This window comes from Anopheles coustani, chromosome 3 (genome assembly GCF_943734705.1).
Source record: "Anopheles coustani chromosome 3, idAnoCousDA_361_x.2, whole genome shotgun sequence".
Classification (NCBI taxonomy): Eukaryota; Metazoa; Arthropoda; class Insecta; order Diptera; family Culicidae; genus Anopheles; species Anopheles coustani.
Window position 1 is genome coordinate 82,988,308 of NC_071288.1, and position 17,788 is coordinate 83,006,095.

Here is a 17,788-nt window from a genome sequence, read left to right on the forward strand (position 1 = left end):
TGGAGCCGCCTGCCGGCTCCGGGAAGGCTCCGGACACTTGTCCCGCCCGGTCACGGTCTGTTTGTAGCTATTAGCCAGCGCCGGATCGGTCGCCCGCCAGCACGGAGCGCAAACTGTGGAAGCCGGCCGGAAGCGACACCAACCTGACACGTCGATACGTCCTCAGCCCTTTCCCCCAGGCGTCCGCATGCAACCGTTCGTTCGATCGCCCGCTTGCAGCGGATGCGCTACCGATAAGATAATCGTACCCATCGTCTTCTTTGGCATGCCCGGGTGGAGTGTCATCGACACGGTCGAGGTGTGTAAACGTCAAGCGGAGAGGGCACCATCGGCTGGCGGCGAATGGCAAGTGTCACCGGTGTACCCCATCGCCCACCCGCGCCAACGGCGGATAGTTTTAAGCTATCGATTTTCGTCCGGATGAGAAAAGTGTGCGCTTGATTTACTTTCCCCGGCAGTCTTCCGAACCTACGTTTGGTACATCCCGTCGGGCTCTGGTCGTGCCACGACTTACGATGATTGGAAGCGGAAGGTAAGCCAGTTTTAAGAACATCGTCTGTTACGACGTCCCACCAGCACCCAGCGCATGTCACACACCCTGTGGAAATCGATCGTTATCATGAAGCTGGATTTCTAATCCCAAGACATCTGATGCACCCTGGCAGCTTGCCCCAATCAGGCTGCCGGATCAAAGCGATGGAAAAAGTTTCGATTATTTATTGGCCTTTAACGACGGTTGCGGGGAGTTTTCAAGGTAGCGTTGGGTTGGCATCTTCGGGACTTGGGCTTGAATATTCAGGAGGGAATACATTTCTAACCATAGTTTTTGCCGTGTAGTTGGTGATCCTACGTTCAGGAAGCGCCTTTGTATAACTTGTCTGCTTTCATCTAACTCGGAAGAGTTTTGAAGAAGCTCTCTGGGTAGATTATAGCGTCACAAAATGGCTTTTAAAACAAGCTGAGATAAATATATTTCTAACTTCACTGTTCATACATTTTAAAGAGAATTTAAAATGATGTTTGAGTGGAACTAAGTTTGTGCATTACGGGTAGAATAAAAACTAGCAAATAATTTTTAAACATATTTAAACAGATAAAACATTATATTTTAACGTATCAACAATTTTACAAGATACATTTATTTCCTGGTAGCAGAACTTAGAGTTAAGAATTTCATATCAATTGGCTGTATTGAATCAGCCGCAATAATTCAGCTTATACTTAAATAATGCTGTTAGAAACACTCGTTCCTATCGCCAGCTGTCAATTTGGCGCAGAAAAGATCGATAATATACACCAACGCCAAAAAAGAACCCTTCATAGATCAGCTGACAGGTTACCGGGATCGTAGTGTTGATGACTCCTGAGGTCAGTTGTGGAAGTTATAAAGGCTAAATTTTTTATTCGCTCGAGAAAGAGTCTCCGCTAATTGCTTTTGATTCTTTTTTGGTTGCGTTCGTTAGGACGAGTTCTAACAAATGCTTTGCCATAACTATAGGCACTACAATGAGGTTTGAACCATATTTTGTTTGTGACAGACTTTCTTTAAAGTACACAGTAGTGCCACATGATATTTTGTTATGACATGACAAGAAGTGGACGTGTGGTTAGTTATAGTATTCAGCTCTGCCTTATTTTCAGACGATAATTTATTTTGTACCACATTGTATCGTTAGTGTTCAACAGAAATAAATGAAAAAATAAACTAACACTTTCAAGAATATTTCCTACACGATACACGTCCTCCTGACAGTTTTGGACGAATCCTGGTCGATTAGCAGCAACGACCGGACCGTAGCCATGAAATGCGGTTGAGAACTTGCATCCGAGAAGTTGTTCCCTCCATTACCAAAACGCCACCAAATGTCACTGCAGTGGTGTGAGTGAGCGGGCAAGTTGGTTGTTGCACTGACTCTATCTGGCCGTGGGTTGTCAAGAGCAGGTTTTTTTTATTTTATTTCGCTTCATGGCATTGCATTGTCTTAACGGTAGCCGAAACAAACGCGGTGTGCCGGTCAAAGGGAAAAACACATTCCGGGAACAAGAACACCATGTCGGACAGGACGACGGACAGCTGTGAGCGACAATTTTTCATTTGTTCATATGTGAGCGGGGAGCAAAAACATAAAACAAAATTAAACTGACCCAAGCAGAACCTCCTAGAGGAAGAAAGGGGAAGGGTGGCATGAAAAATCCATTTGCCTTCGGTGCAAACTATTTTCCGTTTTGTGTGAATGAAACTTTATTCCGTTGCGCCATTTTCACAGCTCGACACACGCGCGCCCACCCCCACGGGCCAATCTTGGCCCATTTCCTTTCCCAGGGATTCAATTCGCCTGTGTTTGTTTTGTGTTTGTGGTTCTCGCCGGACTCCGCTTTGCATCCACCAAGCTCGTAGTCCGGTGTTTTGGACACGACACAACACGACGTGAATCAGTCGAAGGATGTTGCTTCGCGTGGAGAACCATTTTTCCAATATTTTCATTCCCCCCCATCCTTTCTTCGGTTCGTTCCTGCATTTTACCTATTATTATTTTGATGCTCAGCTCCTTGGAGCGAGTTTTCAGATTCAATTTTTTCCCCTCGGAGAGAACCGTGAACGAGTCTGCAGAAGACACAGCGCCACGTTGTTTGTCTGTGGCCAGCAACATGACCCCTTCGTCTCACAAACCCCATCCCCCCACCCCCCGCCGCCGCGGCTTTTCAGAGAGAACACTCAAGCTGGCGCCTGCGGTTTGGCCGACCGCTCCATCGGAACCCCAGGAGGGCAGAGGGAGAAAGCGGGCGTGTGTCGTACTGTCCGGACCGCATGTTGTGCCATGTTTGGCTCGGACTGAGGTCGCGTATCGCTGGCCGGAAGTTTTGTACGTTTTTGCACTTCCGCTGGGGATAACGCTTCCTGCGGTTGTCGGGCTACGAAAGCCGGGATGGAGCGAAATTTGCTTGCATGTGGCGAGTCCCGAAACCAGAAGAAGAAAGGGAAGAGAGAAGGTGGGTAGGTGAGGGTGAGAGGAACGATACTTACCGCCTCGGTGTGAATTGGGTGCACGGCGAAGAGGACACCGGCCAGAACGGCGAAATTCCGCCGCAGGCCGGCTATCGTGAGACAGACGCGGGTGAAGAGGACGGTGGCGGCGGCATGAAGGGCCACATTGGTGGCGTGAAACCATATCGACCGTAGCCCGAAGGTTATGTAGTTGAGCCTGTGTGAACCGAGAGAGAAGGAAAGAGAGAGAACAAAGAACAAGCAGACAAGATTAGCAGATATACACAACACCGCATGAGAAAAGCAGGAAAAACTGAGAGAAAAGTCCAACCCTTCTTTGTGCTGTTAAATGTGTTTATTCTTCCATTATCATAATAATTGAATTATACGCGCACAAAGAATGTTACTGTCGTAAACCAGCCGACTTATATTGAAGCCCAAATAATAACAGGAAAGGAAGAATCAGTATAAAAAGTACTCTGAATCCATTATGAACCCGGAAAAATGCATTTTTTGATTAAAATTAAGAAGAGCTTTTCGTGCTTTTGAAAACATTTTATTATTTTAAAAATAAACAAAATTTCATAGAGCGCCTCTGCGACTGAAAATAAAACTGTGGTTGCTTAAAGTGATCTTCAACTCCAATCAGCCGAGTCGAATGTTTAACGACGTTCGAAAAAAGATGTCCTTAGGGTTAAAGTAGAACAAAGATCTTTTTCACGTGAGCTTCTGAAAGAATGAATTTGAAAGCTTCTGTACTTTAAACAAGGAGAAAGAACAATAACAAAATAAAGGTTTTTTTGTCTTTGTAAACAATTATCAAATTTTCATCGTTTTCTGAAGAAGGTGTGAAACTTAACGTTTGCATTAAAAAATAGACACATTTTCATCGGCGATGGGAAAAAAGTTAACAAAAGTCAATTGATTGAAGTTTTAAGTACAGTTGTCATCCTTGTTCTGAATTCAAAAGTAGTGCCGCTCTTTATGTTTCTTTCAAAAGAAAATCTCTAGCATTTTCCATTTTTGATTGAAAAGTCCCAGAAGAGAAACTATTTCCGATTTTCTATAAGTGTGAAAAAATATAAATGTTTCCACTTAAACGCTTCAACTGCAGGCGATTGATGGAAACAAATATGTTTCAGTTGTGAATTTTTATTTCTGTTCTTTAATATGGATCTTTTCTATGTAAAATTGAATATAAGGCAATTAGATTGGCATGAAGTGTTATAATTGCATGCACCCATGTCTTGTAATCAACCTAATTGAAGCTTCTGTTTTGATTAAAAGTCAATCGTGTTGTCCGATGACATGGTCACCCTCTTGCATAAGCCTCTTCGGATATGATATAATATCCTCGGAATTTCCATTGCGTAATCGAATCGAATGCGGGTAGCTCTCAGCAAATACCAGGAAATCAAAGCAAGAGCCTTGGACGGAAATTCCCGTCGCTCGGATGCACCGAAATAACAATGGTTGTGTGGCGAAGTGATCATTTCATATTTTAATCAAATCCAATTTACCACAGCACAAAGTAGGAATCGTAATTCTATCAATCAGCCGACAAACGAGCCCAGCTCAAATACCGTCTTGAGTGCACATACACATTCCTAAACGTTCGGCAAACAGAACGTTGCAGGATCGAGTGTTTGCCTAAACGTCAAATTTGTAGCGACCGTACGTCGGGTGCAAAAAGGGGAAAAGGGGTCGGTTACGGTGAGAGGGTAAGGGTGCAGCAATTGATACTGCACGGCGACTACTTCTTCGCAAAACCCGTAACCACACAACCACACAAATTGGCCCTCGTACATAAATGTAGAATAACACGGACGTAAACAACTGTGCGACCGCCAGGCTCTTGTTCGAATTTCCTGAGAAAATACTCCCTCCTCCCTCGCCACCAATCAACTCCCACGTTCAGACGCCCTTATCCCGGTGCATTACTGGCAGGAAAGGAAATCGCTCTAAATGGTTTCCACGTTATCGTGCGCCGTTCCGATCGGTATCGCTAGCGCCACTCAAGCCCCGGCAACTCCATCGTGCTTTTCCCTTTCGGCTGGGTTGGGTGGCGGGAAACGGGCGGTTTGCCCAGTCGTAAAGTTGAAACATTAACCGATTTGGTCTACACAACCGCAAATGGCTTACCGATTCCTGGGCCGTGGCTAAATTTATGGCACACATGAAGGGGTTCGGTTTCCGGACTTCACGGCTTCGCTGCACATAATCGCCGGGTCGGTATTTAGCACAGCAGCATGCGTCCGGTCGGGCTTCCGGAGTGCCCTGGCTGGGCAAACTTTCTTCCTCGGGCACCTCCCGACCTCGAACCCCCCTTCCGGTGCAGGATTGCACGGCACTGAAAGTAGTTGGCGCTCGGTGAAGCCGAAAAGTCTTTATTTATTCACCCGTACGCACATATTTATTCAAACAACCTGGCTTCGATATCGGGCACCCGGTGCAACCGTCCTTCCCACCGGGTAGGAGGCCCACGTCCGGACCTCCGGCACCGTCAACACCGTCTGGGAGGGCTTCCGTTATCGTTTTGATTTTATTGCCAACTTAATTGCTATCTAGATTTATGTTTACACGTTATGAATTTCCTTCCGGCAGGCGCCCGACCGTTCCACATTCGGTTGACAAACTAAATCACTGCATAGCCGAGATCTACCGGGCCTGATTGATGGCCCTCGGTGCCGTCGCCTGCCTCCTCGTCCACCCCTGGGTCAGGCCCACCGTCATCTCGTAGATCACGATATCGCCCTGGCGTCGACCGGACGGACACTGCCGGATGGCATTCCTTCCGGTTCTTCGAGCCCGAGCATGGCGTCGGGGCCACTCTAATTGCGAATCCTTGCCCGGTGCAGCTCACGGTTGTGATGTAATGTATTACCATCCGGGAGGTGGAGCCGGTTCGGGCGGCAGCCATCGCTCGTTCGTGATTGAATCCATTTCAATAATGAACTATAAATTGCCCCTTTTTGTTTGTGGGGCCATTGACAGGAAGAAGTGGTGGCCAACATTTGCCACTAGCAATGGTGCTTTAAATAGTTTCAACGACGGTTTTATGTACTTCTATCATTGATCAATTTAATTACATTTTAATCGCACTTGTTGTAACATTTGCACTAAAAAAAAGATAGATTTCAACTACTTTTCATGCAAACAAAGGAAAACACTGGCTACTTTCTGTTAAAAGCAAAATAACGAGTAGCATTTTTTTTCAATTGAGAACAAGTTTGACAACTGTATCATATACCCTCATATCATATATATGGTTTGACAACCATATCAATCGTTGAGTTGAACCGGTCAAATATATTCCTCTCAACTCCTTATTCCTCTCAACTACAACCAATTGAAAAAAAACATTTACAACACTTAAAGGTAGAATCTGTTTCAACATTTCAAACCTGAATACGGCGTAGTATTAGGTCATGGAGGCAACACAACAACTGAAAAACATGAACGGTTTTGTCGGTTATGGCTAAAGTTTCGGCCAATGATCGTACGGCCGCTTTACTGGCCGTCGGAATATTTTTTAAAAATACTAAAAAGATGTAACTTTACAGTAAAACCTACTTAATTCAATTAGCTTGGTTTACTTTTTTCTTATCACCTATGAAAATTTGTCTTTTTGTTTTTTAATGCAAACGTTATGCATGTTTCTAATATGTTTTTGATGAAACTAGTCGGAGTAGTTGAAAAACAAGAGAGTCCCAAAAACAAAACAGAGAACTGAGCAGAGAATAAAAGGAGATGGCAAACTTAACTGTTTAACTTTGTGATCTTCGGTAACATTTGCCATGCGATAGACAAAAGCAGACTTAAGAAATATAACAATTTCTATAACAAAATTTTTAAAATGCCAAATTGAAAACGAAGTAAAACCGATCAACCGTAGAAGGGGTTTTAAATGATTTTATTTTGTTTTACTCATGACTCAAAATTTGAGTTAATACTAATTAATTAAACCCCGTAATTGCTGCGAATGACTATTGTTTTAAAAACTACAGAGAGTTCTAGGCAGTCTTTGGTTTGTGCAACACAGATAAAGATTTTGTGCATTTTTATGCTGTGCTAGCTTTCTGAGAAGAAGTGTAGAATATGTACATGCTTGTTTTGTTTGCCTGATTTTGAAAACTGATTATCAATTGTAAGATTTAGATGACTTTATTAAAAAAACAGTGGTCAAACAAATATCTAACCACATCTGCAGTGGCTAAGCATAATGTGTGGAAAGTTTCAGAATCAAGTCGAGTTTTTTGTGTACACAAAACTCAATAACAATTTATTAGTCGAGGTTTTAGTGTACACTAAACTTAAGTATATAACCGAATTTTTGCTGCTAGCATAAAATTGGAAAATCATATTGAGTAGCTTGCAAGCTGTACGCTGTTCTAGTAAACACTAATACGAAGAGCCGTACATGGTTCAATCCGCTTTGCTCCGCCTGACTTTCATCAGAAACTCTTACAGCCCTGTGACTGGTTGGAAATTCTATTCCAACTTGTAGGTAAACTTAGAATCTACTAGATTACAAACTTGCCAGACATCCGCCCACCCACACCCCCACCCTACCTACTCCCGGCCAACGGGAGGGAAGCTTATTCAAATGCTCCGATATTAATTAAATTTCATACCCGTTGCGAAACGTGCAGGGGGAAAGTTAGTTGGCCCGAAAACTTGGTCCTCGATGTGGCTTGCGTACGGCTTGCGTACGGGATGGTTGCCGGGCGGAACACAGTTTCTACCGGCGTGTGCACTCCGGAAGTGATGAATGAAACATTTGAACCGAGCTTATTGCATTGCAAAATGGAATCAAAGTCAATCACACTCCCACCGAGATCCCACACTGCCTTCTCGTGTCGAATTTTGTTACAAATGCTCTACAACTTATCCGCACTGCCAACCGAAAGAGATTATTCGGCACCGAAAGGTCGCAGTACAGGACCTCTGGTTGCCCCGGGAGTTGCCTTCTCGTGCGAAAGCCACAGTGGTCCATTACAATCGCCACTCTGCTAAATTACAGGTTGATTATAGTTCACCACAACAGGGATCGGGCAGGGTTTGGGAGTTGGCAGCTGGGAGCACGAGTTTACAGCGAATCTTGTCTACCTGCAAAGCTATTGTTGAGTAATTGAGGGCAATGCTTTTAACCACTTCCATACTTTGTTTGTGGGAACCGCAATCAGATCCTACGCTTTTGAATGATAGAATATGCAATGTGAATTAATGCAGTTCCGCTTTCATGATTTTTAATTCTCAACGTTTTTCAATTTTACATGGTTTTACTATAAATCCATGTCCTTTGTATGTTGCCCTTAAATACTATATTTAATAGTATACAGGGGCGGATCAAAAGGTAAGCAAACTAAGCAGATGCTTGGGGCCCCGAGCTGTCGAGGGCCTTATATTTTGTGCCCATGTTTTTTTTTTAAACATTAATGTTGAAATTATGTTGCCAAAAAGTTACTTGTTTTATCAAATGCGTGACTAGTTAGTGAATTTACTTCCGCATGAAAATAAATGAAGAATACGAAAGTGTTAGAACGATGTAGTTGAACTCTCTGAATTTAACTTTGATGCAGGAAAGGTCACCAAACGTAGCCTTCTCTAGGTTGGAATAAAGCAATTGGTTCACTTATGTATATTGAAATGACCAATTTAAAGAGTTTTCTAAAGAAATGGAAAATCAACGTAATAGTTTGGGAATACGTTGCACGTTTCAAAATTTAAATTTCAGACATTTCACAATAAACATTTTTTTCATTTTAAAATCGACTGCAAAGTCAATTAAAATGTGAAAAATGAGTGTTTCATCAATTTTCTTCATAGAAAATTCTATAATGGATTGTTGAAAAGTTATTGACGATTTCGCTTGAAATAAGCCATATAAATCACATCAAACAGTCAAATACCATTTAGGGAAAATGTAGTTTAATCTTGGTTTGATTGCTTTTCATGGCTTAACGGTAATTGAAGTTTTATAAAATTTCAAATGAAAAAATGTATGGTGAATGTAGTGTATGAGTCTTTTTGAGTCTCTAACAGTTAGCGGCTCGGAGCTCCTAGAACTTTTAATTCGCTTCTCCTAGTATGAATATATTTTAAAACTAATTTTATATCCTCAGTAAACGAATCACACGGTTTCTTTAAGTTGTTAATTTGTGCGAACAAAAAGCATTCCATCACGTCTGCTTACCAACTCAACATCGGTGGTGTGGGAAATAACATACAAACTGCTTGTATGACATCGTTCCATAGGACACCGTGGAATTTCCCACCCTGCTGGGAGCCGTAATCGTAACATTTTGATTGAAATGTCTCAATAATGTTCCTGTTAAGCTAAACGATACCGCCCGCTAGCGCAAGCAGCGTTTTCCATCGCCCGGGAGTGGTGCTCCCGGTTTTCCCCCGGCACGGAACGCCGTCGGAAGGCCCAGTCCATCATTAGCTTCGAACGTGAAGTATGTGTGCTGCGATAACGACGTTGGCCACATGAAAGAAACGACGAGGCCAAATCTGATCAAGCGATGACCGGACGCTCCGGCGCAAGTGTGTGTGTGTTTTTCTTTGATGTTTCAGCGAACGGCCGTCCTAATGACGTCCCCGGGCACGAGCTGGCTGGCCTGCCGAGCGGTTGGGCGTAATGGTTCGGTTCGCATCGTTGCTTGTGTTTTTGCTCGGGGAAAAAACTCAACTAATCACTTATCTACCGGTGCGCTTTTCTACAAAACCATCAAACTGCGTCGTCGTCGTCGTTTGTTGGCTTCCAACGTGCACTTATATATATTTTTTTGATTATCTTCCATTCACACTAGGTGGTCGAATTTCCCACCGAAAACTGGCCTAACACGAAGCAAAACATCAAAAAAAAAAAAAAAAGTAATGTACCTAAAGACTCCCATCGTGGTGTCTCTCGAGCGGATGACCGCTTCTGGGAACGAACATCCAATTACCCACGAAAAACAGCCAGTGTCACCGATAAACACATTTCCCGGTCCAGGCCACCAACATCGTTTTCCTTCCCTCAACCCTCCTCCCGGCTGGTCAGTTCCCGCACGGGAGTTCCCGATTTGAATAGTAACTATAATTAAGGTCATTCCTCCTTTCACTGCACTCCCCCTACGGCGTGCTCCCTCCGCGTAGGACGACGGGAGGAAAATTTCGTCTACTTCGACTTCTGGTTTTCGTGAGCTCCACCGTGAGCGCTAATGATAATGATTTTTACTTTTGGCTGTAATTAACACTAACTCCTGCGACCCGGAGCGGTTGCCGAATTTCCGCTTTTCCTTGCCGTTTCGTGGTAAAACAAACCGGAAAGAGAACCCCGCACCCTCGTTCACTGGCTCAAAAACACACACAACGATTTGCTTTCCAGCTTTAGGGTGGCGGGTCACACACAGACACACACACTGGAAGAAAAAAAACGGCAGAATGCGACTTCATTTCGATCGACGATGTTATCGTTAATGAATCTATTAACGATCAACAACGCATCGGTGGTGGTGGTGGTGGGGGTGGTGCGCGAAAAGGGACTTTTGGGACCGGCGGACAAAGTTTTGCCACGGGAAAATGTCTTCCAATGGCAAAGCACGGTGGAAGGGGGTGGAGGTTACGCGTTACGGAAGCTTGCGATAACGTGACAACACGGGCAAATTTTCAGCGCGCCGCAGTTTTGCGAAATGCGCATCGTCACCGTCGGCCTCGTGCCATCGGCAGATGGCGGTGGCGCAGTTTCGGAAAACTCGTTTGGGAAATTAAGAAGCGCAGAGGGTGAGGGTTGATGAGGAACCTACTCCTTCCGGAAGACAGTTGCGTCCGGGATGCACCATCCACGAGCCGACCCCGGGTCGTTTCGTTTGTGTGCCATCCCTCTTTCTTCCACGTCGCGCCAACGGGCACGCTTTTCCACCGCCCTCCTAAGCGAGGGCACTTGCACTGACAGCTTTATGGCGTTTATGGTGACCGCTGATTTATGCGCTCACGGTCTTTCATTAAAACGCGTCCGCCCCAACAGCGTTCCGACGATGCAACGGGGTTTGTCCTTTCAGGGTTTTTTTTTTGTTCAAACTTTGTTTTCGTCCAGCCCCGCCGCAAGTGTAACGATTAACCCCTCCCCCCTCGTGCACGACCCGCGTGCTGGTCATTTTGGGTCACGCGTTTTCCGCCCGAACTGGTTCCGCCACAACTCAACGCCAGCGAGCGTCAAACCCATTAGGGCGGTGTGGGAAAACCCCGTTTTCGGACGGTGGTTTTCCGGCATCGCTCGCCCTGGCCGTAAATCCGATGGGAACAGGTTACGCGGTACAACGGGTGCGGGTGGCATGCAGGCACGCCACACGAAAATGGGTTATTGATAAACTGGGCGGAAAATAAACGAAAATTTATGTTTTGAACATTAACATCATTATTATTCGATAATGCTGAACCGGAATAATAAATAATAAAAACCTGCCAACGCCCACCCGAGGTGAACCGACGTGGGTGTGTGTGTGTGCACGTGTGTGTGTGTGGTTGTGTGTGCCTTGTGTCTTTTTCCACCACACGCGGGGACACGCTGACGCAGTGACACATTGTATGATTATGTGCTGCGCGGACCGTGCGGGGGCGGGTTCGACGGGGTGGCATTCCCGTTTTTCCTCATCCTTTTTTTCCATTCCGTTTCATTCTCCCTTGTTCTCCGAAAAAAAACATCAAGTCTTTTCAATGACGAGAAAAACGCCCGACCGAAAAATGGTACAGCTTATTCGGGAAACATTTTGGGTAGACAAACGCCGCCATTGCATCCGTTTCATTGTTTTTCCTCTTTTTCTTGCTGCTGTGCATGTGCCATCTGGTTTAAATGTGTCTGCATGAGTTTTTACTGCACTTTTAGTGCAGTTCAGCTCATCCTTTCGCGAGGGTAGCCAGTTATTTTGTATTGTAAAATTTGCTTGCCACTTTTTTTGTCCACGGAATGTCCAGTTAGTGGATGGTTTTCCGTTGCCTTTTTTTCGCTGCTTTTTTTCACATCACATCGCGCCGTTGAAGTTTTTGTGAGTTAATTTTTTTCTGCCTGCTGAAAATTCGATGAAAATGTGTTTCGGCCTCCACAAACTGCAACCCTCGATGGGGCTCGATGAGTGCCGGCAGTCATCGGCAGCCTCGGCTGGCATTAACTGTGGTAGCAATCTTCTACCCGTATGCGCACGAGTTTCCATCCAAATGGTACCATTTTCCGGATGATCAACATTTGCGACAGCTAGCTAACGAATCGAAAAGGAGCTTTTTTAATGACTGACAAATTGTTTAAGCCATTCCTTTGTCGTTTATGTGCAATGGGATGAAAATTGGTCAAAAAAAGCTTTTTTGAACTAGTTTCATTAGAAACGGTAACCACCGGGAAACTAGGATGGTTTTAAAATTGGTAAACATGGTTTCTTATCATCTAAACGTTCAGCCGTTTCTCAACAGTAAGAAATTATAATAAAATTTTGATATATAATTAGACGCTTAACTTGCTTCTACCATATTAAATCTTTCTAATGATAAATCCATGTCAGAAACATTATTTCATGAGTAGTTTTCCAGAGTATTGAAAATTCATTTTAAAAACGTCAATTTATGTATGATTGATGGTAATAATATTGAACAACTGGAAAGCATTTAATATTACCGTGAATTGTGTAAAGAACGATAATAATCCTCACAGCATTAAGCTTTTGTGATTCTGCTCGCGGAGAAATCGAAATTGATAAAACAAACCCATAACTGCATCTATTAATTTTCTTTGAATCCCTAACGTGCCACCCAGCGTAATGCTTTTTTCGTGTATTTATACTCTTTCCATGGACGAGGGCACACATTCAATAGTCCGCGTCCACCGAGTCCCCCACCCGTGGGAACGACAAACTGCTGTTTCCTGTCAATAAATTTGTACTGCTTCTAATTTGTTTTATGACAAATTAATTCCAAACCTACCCACCATAAATCAGGGGTTGCTGGAGTGAAACGCTCCGGGAAACCGTGCTTGGCAGCGAGACAAAGACTTGTTACGTTATGATATTTCTTCGGAATTTGAGGATTTGAGTGCCGGTGTCTTGCGAGCTTCAAGTTTGATCGACCGCCGTTTGGACAAATAGAAGAAAAATAACCAACAAAATTCTTTATAGCTCGGTTGCGTAACAGCACAGAAATGGAGCGTTCCTCGGCATCTGGCGGTGAGGTTCCCGATTACAGGGCTTCCGATTTCGTTATACTCCGTTATGCCGAACTGCATGACGAAGGTCCTGCCAAATTTCCTGCTCAGCGCCCATCACTTATCTTGTCGTCTAGCCCCCGAAATGTTTTTCCCCGAGACGACATCCCTTCGCCAATCCCTCGCATTTTCGCGATGGCTCAAGCTAGGGAAACTGCGTCATAACATGCAACGGCTAATTTTACTGCCAGCAGTAATGCGATAAATAAATTATCCGCCCCGATACCGATACGTGCCCGCGCGGCCTTCCGCCGGCTCCGATGGAGGCGCCTGGTGCCTCACGGGTGGGAAAATCAGTTGCTTGACAGAACGCCAGTGACAGTGCTGGATGGGTTTTTGTTTTCGAATGAAGCCCGCAGGGTTGCGTTTTATTCAACCTTCACAGCAGGGTTTCTTACCAAAGAAATCGTTGCACAAAACGCTGAAAAAAAATTACGAATCAAGCAGCACAGAACCACAAATGCTGAGAGTAGATCATTTTTGTTTATTGCGTGATGGTGCGAACGGTAAACAAGCCGGATGAATAGATGGACCGGTCGGTACCTTTTTGTCATATCATCGACAAGTGGTCTCGTGGAAGGTTGTGCGAAGGCTCAAGCAGGCCATTGGAGGCGAACATTTTCCCGAAAGTAATGAGGGAGGATAGACATTCTGACGTGAGCATTTACATGTCAGATAAATTACATTAAGAAATGTCTACAACGAATAGCAAATAATTGGCATCAACTGATAAACCATGACAATTTATCATAACTGTTTTCCCTTCAAGATCAGGACCAATAGGACGCGATTTAAGTTGAATAAATTCCACCGATGCTCACTTCAAATTTCAGAACTGTCAGATACCTGACCCGAGGCGCTTAGGTTCGCCAACTCTGCCCTCTGGCCCGGGCCAACGGTTGTGTACCGGCGCTCTTACCATCGTGGAAAATTACACTACACAACCATGCCCCGTTTGCAAAATACGGCCATTTTCCGGTTCCATCCGGTTGCTACCGCACGTCGGTCCGAGGAATGAACGACACCGAGCCCTCCAAGCTTCAAAACGAACGTCGAGTGAGCAAGCTGGGACACTTCTCGTCAACAAACAAGCGTTTTCCCGTGCCCTCCGTGAAGTGCGTACCGTTGGAAATTGGAGGGAATAAAATGGCAAACAACGGATGACAGAATAAATAATCGCAGCGAACTAAATTCAGGGTAAACACGCAGCCGAAACCTCCAACAAGAGAGGGCACACCGCGCAACCCCCAAACCCATTTGAGGTGGTGGCAAACACCAGTATGGTGTGGATGTAGGTGCGCAGTGGCAGGGAAATGTTCCATTCGGAGAAAATCCTCACGCTCTCGGACGAGCTTCAGTACGCTCGAACGGAACAGGATGCGGAGGAGGTCAACATTCGTCGGCGACCGAGTTTGCTATGAAACCGGAACTCAAACAGCGCGTCGCGCTGTGCACAGTGGCATACGCTGCGGTTGATGTTACCCAAGAAAAGTTTTAAAACCCAAATTTTCCGATCGATTCATTTGATAAAGTTTGCAATGCGTGTTTTAATGAAGCGCTTTCTTCGTGATAACCGAATTGTATTAACTGTTAATAAACCAAATTTAATTGGTTTAATTTTGGAAACTTGAAAGAAATAAAGACAATTATTCCAATTCAATTCGTAATGACATGCAACTAGTGCATGCATAATTTTTATAAGAATTAATAGAAGTAAAATTTAATCAGTCAAAAAATATCAAATAAGTTAGAAGACTTTAATCAATTTTTTTCCGAGGTTCAGCTCGAGGTTTTCATTAGCACCAAATTCGAAATCAGAAATATTCCGTTAGTTTGGGCTGGAACGGCATAAAATCCTAACTCAGGTTGAACCTAAAAATAACTCAAATATAAAAAAAAACAAGGCGATTATTCATCAATATTTTTTGACAGTTCACCAAACCTAACACCAAACAACTAATTTGACAATTTAAACAGTCTTGTCCAGTTAGTTGGCTTACGTTTAATATTTTCATACATATTTTTCTATTACCCCTAGAAAACTAAATATGTCCACCTGTATCTCGCTAACTCCCAGTGTGATCAAATTCTCCTCTGCCCCAAGGATATTTTCTGTGCTTCGTTGTAAATCATCCCACCAGATGACGATATACGTGCGGGTACGAAACGAGGGCAGGGCAAAACATGCGGTGAAAGCATTTAAAGAAAGAACGATACCTCGGGTAGAATGCTACGCGACACGACTGACCTTGGGCCTGGGGAAGTGGGTACGAGGAAAGCAAATGGTCGGTTACATTAGAAAGCGCAAGATGGCGGGGTTGGGGGTGGGGGAAGAAACAGGTAAGCAAACACGAAGCGAAGCGAAGCGCCCGGAGCAACGAAACCAAATTCAAACAAGAAACTGTAGTGATAGCGAATCAGCGAACGATGCGCGCCCGCAGTGTCGTGATGAAATGTAATGGAAAATAAATTTCAACTCCTGATCGAATCCGGAAGACAACTCCGGACCCTCCACCTCTGCCTTGCCCGGACCGACCCCGACCAGGGAGTCGAATCCATTCGGACCTTCCTAATGAATTGCTTTGCTGCGCGTCGCATTCGCTACGTTCCATGGCGATTCACCATTTTCCACCAGCACGAATCGGTTTGTTATCCTGGAATGGATGTTTCGCAGCCGGAACTAAACATCAGAACAAATCGACGGCACTGACGAGCGGCGAGGAGGGGATTAAATAAAACCAACTTACTTTGGCTGCAAAGTTCCACACCGTTTCTTCGACGGGAGTGAGTGAGTGTCTAACGAGCCAACGGGGGTGGTCGGCCGGGAAAACGAGGAGTAGGAAAAGTTGAAACTACCAACAAAACCGAACTGCAACCGTTGCCTTGTTGATTTTGTTGACAATGTTTATGTGACAGCGGGGTGAAGCAAAATGCAGAAGAAAAAAACAAACATTCCAGTAGTGAAGTGCAGGAAGCGTACTTCGTCTCGGAATCGGGAAAAGGAAACCTTGTTGGTTCATCTGACGAATGATGATGGAACTAAAACAATTCCCAACTCGGGCGCGTCGTCGCTTTGCGACGTTTTTTCACAATTGAGCTACAATTGAGAGAGAGGAGTGAGAAAGGAAAAGATGAGTTGAAATGAAAACTCAAAGTAAAATGAAACCCATCCTAGTTTGGAGAGTCTTTCGGAATAAAAATGAACAAAAATATATCTATCTATATATATATATATATATACACACACCCAAACCAACCACCCCATTCGTTTGAACTAGCTAGCGAGGGATTCATCAAACCGGAAGTGTGCTTATTATTGTTTGTTTACTACCTTACACAAAGTTATTGTGAAAGTTTTTCCGCTCTTTTACGACCCACTGGAGCAGTGCTCGTTAGTTTTTTTCAGCGCTCTATTTCGTTATAAAAGTGCTAGAACGATTGCGTCCGCTTCCGGTGAGCGAAAGACTGGGGCTGGGGGGTGGATATCGGAGGAAACTTTGTTTGTATTATTTCTATCATTTCATTCCGCCCGAAACCGTGGTGGGGAAGTTTACGATCGATAAAATAAATACTACCTTTTTAAGAAGTTTAAAATGGCGAATCACAATCATTCGTCGATGCCGGCGGAAGAACTATTTCCCCCGATTCCTTTTCCTTCCACACCGTGATGGCAAGAAATAATTTACAAAGTTGGAAAACTTTCCGCTGCTATGGTGAAAAAATTTCAATCACAGCCTTTCGGGCGGCAGAGGGAGGGTGTAAAATCAAACCTGTGGTGAAAACATCTTTCCCAATCCCATCCCATCTGGATGGAAGTGGATGAAAGACGATAGTAAACACCCGAAATGGTAAAACAAAAAGCAAAACTATCCAAATTCGAATACGAGCTCCGGCCGTGCCCTATCGATGATCCGGTTTATGCTGATCAGCTACCGAGAAAAATGGAAAACCGATAACTTTCCCCCGAAGCAGCGGCTCGCAAAACAAAGTACTCGAACAGTGACCTCGAGGAGGAGATAAGATATGCTTAGGAAGGGAAAACAAAAGATAATAAAAGGAAAAGGCGGTGAGTTGGGAAAGGCAACTCGGATGCGATGCGGGGTCGGAAAATGAATGTAGGAAGAGTTTTTGCCATACAACTATCTTTCGGGCATTGTTTTCCTATGCAAACTAACTCCGAATGGAGTGTTTTTCCTTCTTCTCATTTCCATCTTCTTTATGCCCTTTCCGTGAATACACTTTCTCCTCGAAAGGAAGGTCCTCGATGTCGTATCCCAGCTTCCCGAGTTTCCGATCGCAGTAATACAGTTGTCTGTTTTGCAAACCATAATAATCAATGCCAATGTTCCCGATGGTCGCATGTATGTACCTCCGTGCGTGTGTGTGTGTGCATTCCATGTATGTGGGTTTGGTATTCTCCACAACCGAGAAAGTCCGGGTCCCGGATGGTAGCAAAACTTTTCTGTCGCCCGTTTTTCCATCCGCCTGTTACTTAACGTGGGCTGTTCGTAACTTCGAAAATCAAATCCCTACCCCGGCACCGGATCCCGAACCCGAATCCGGGACTC

General features: G+C 44.4%; 1 protein-coding gene across 1 annotated transcript in view; it reads right to left on the reverse strand.

Annotated features, from left to right (window-relative positions):
- LOC131267760 (protein O-mannosyl-transferase TMTC1-like) overlaps positions 1 to 17,788 on the reverse strand; it is a 63,796-nt gene that overhangs the window by 36,625 nt on the left and 9,383 nt on the right. The window contains exon 3 of the mRNA XM_058270716.1: positions 3,026 to 3,203. Within this exon, the coding sequence (XP_058126699.1) occupies positions 3,026 to 3,203 (178 nt within the window). The remainder of the gene's footprint in view (positions 1 to 3,025; positions 3,204 to 17,788) is intronic.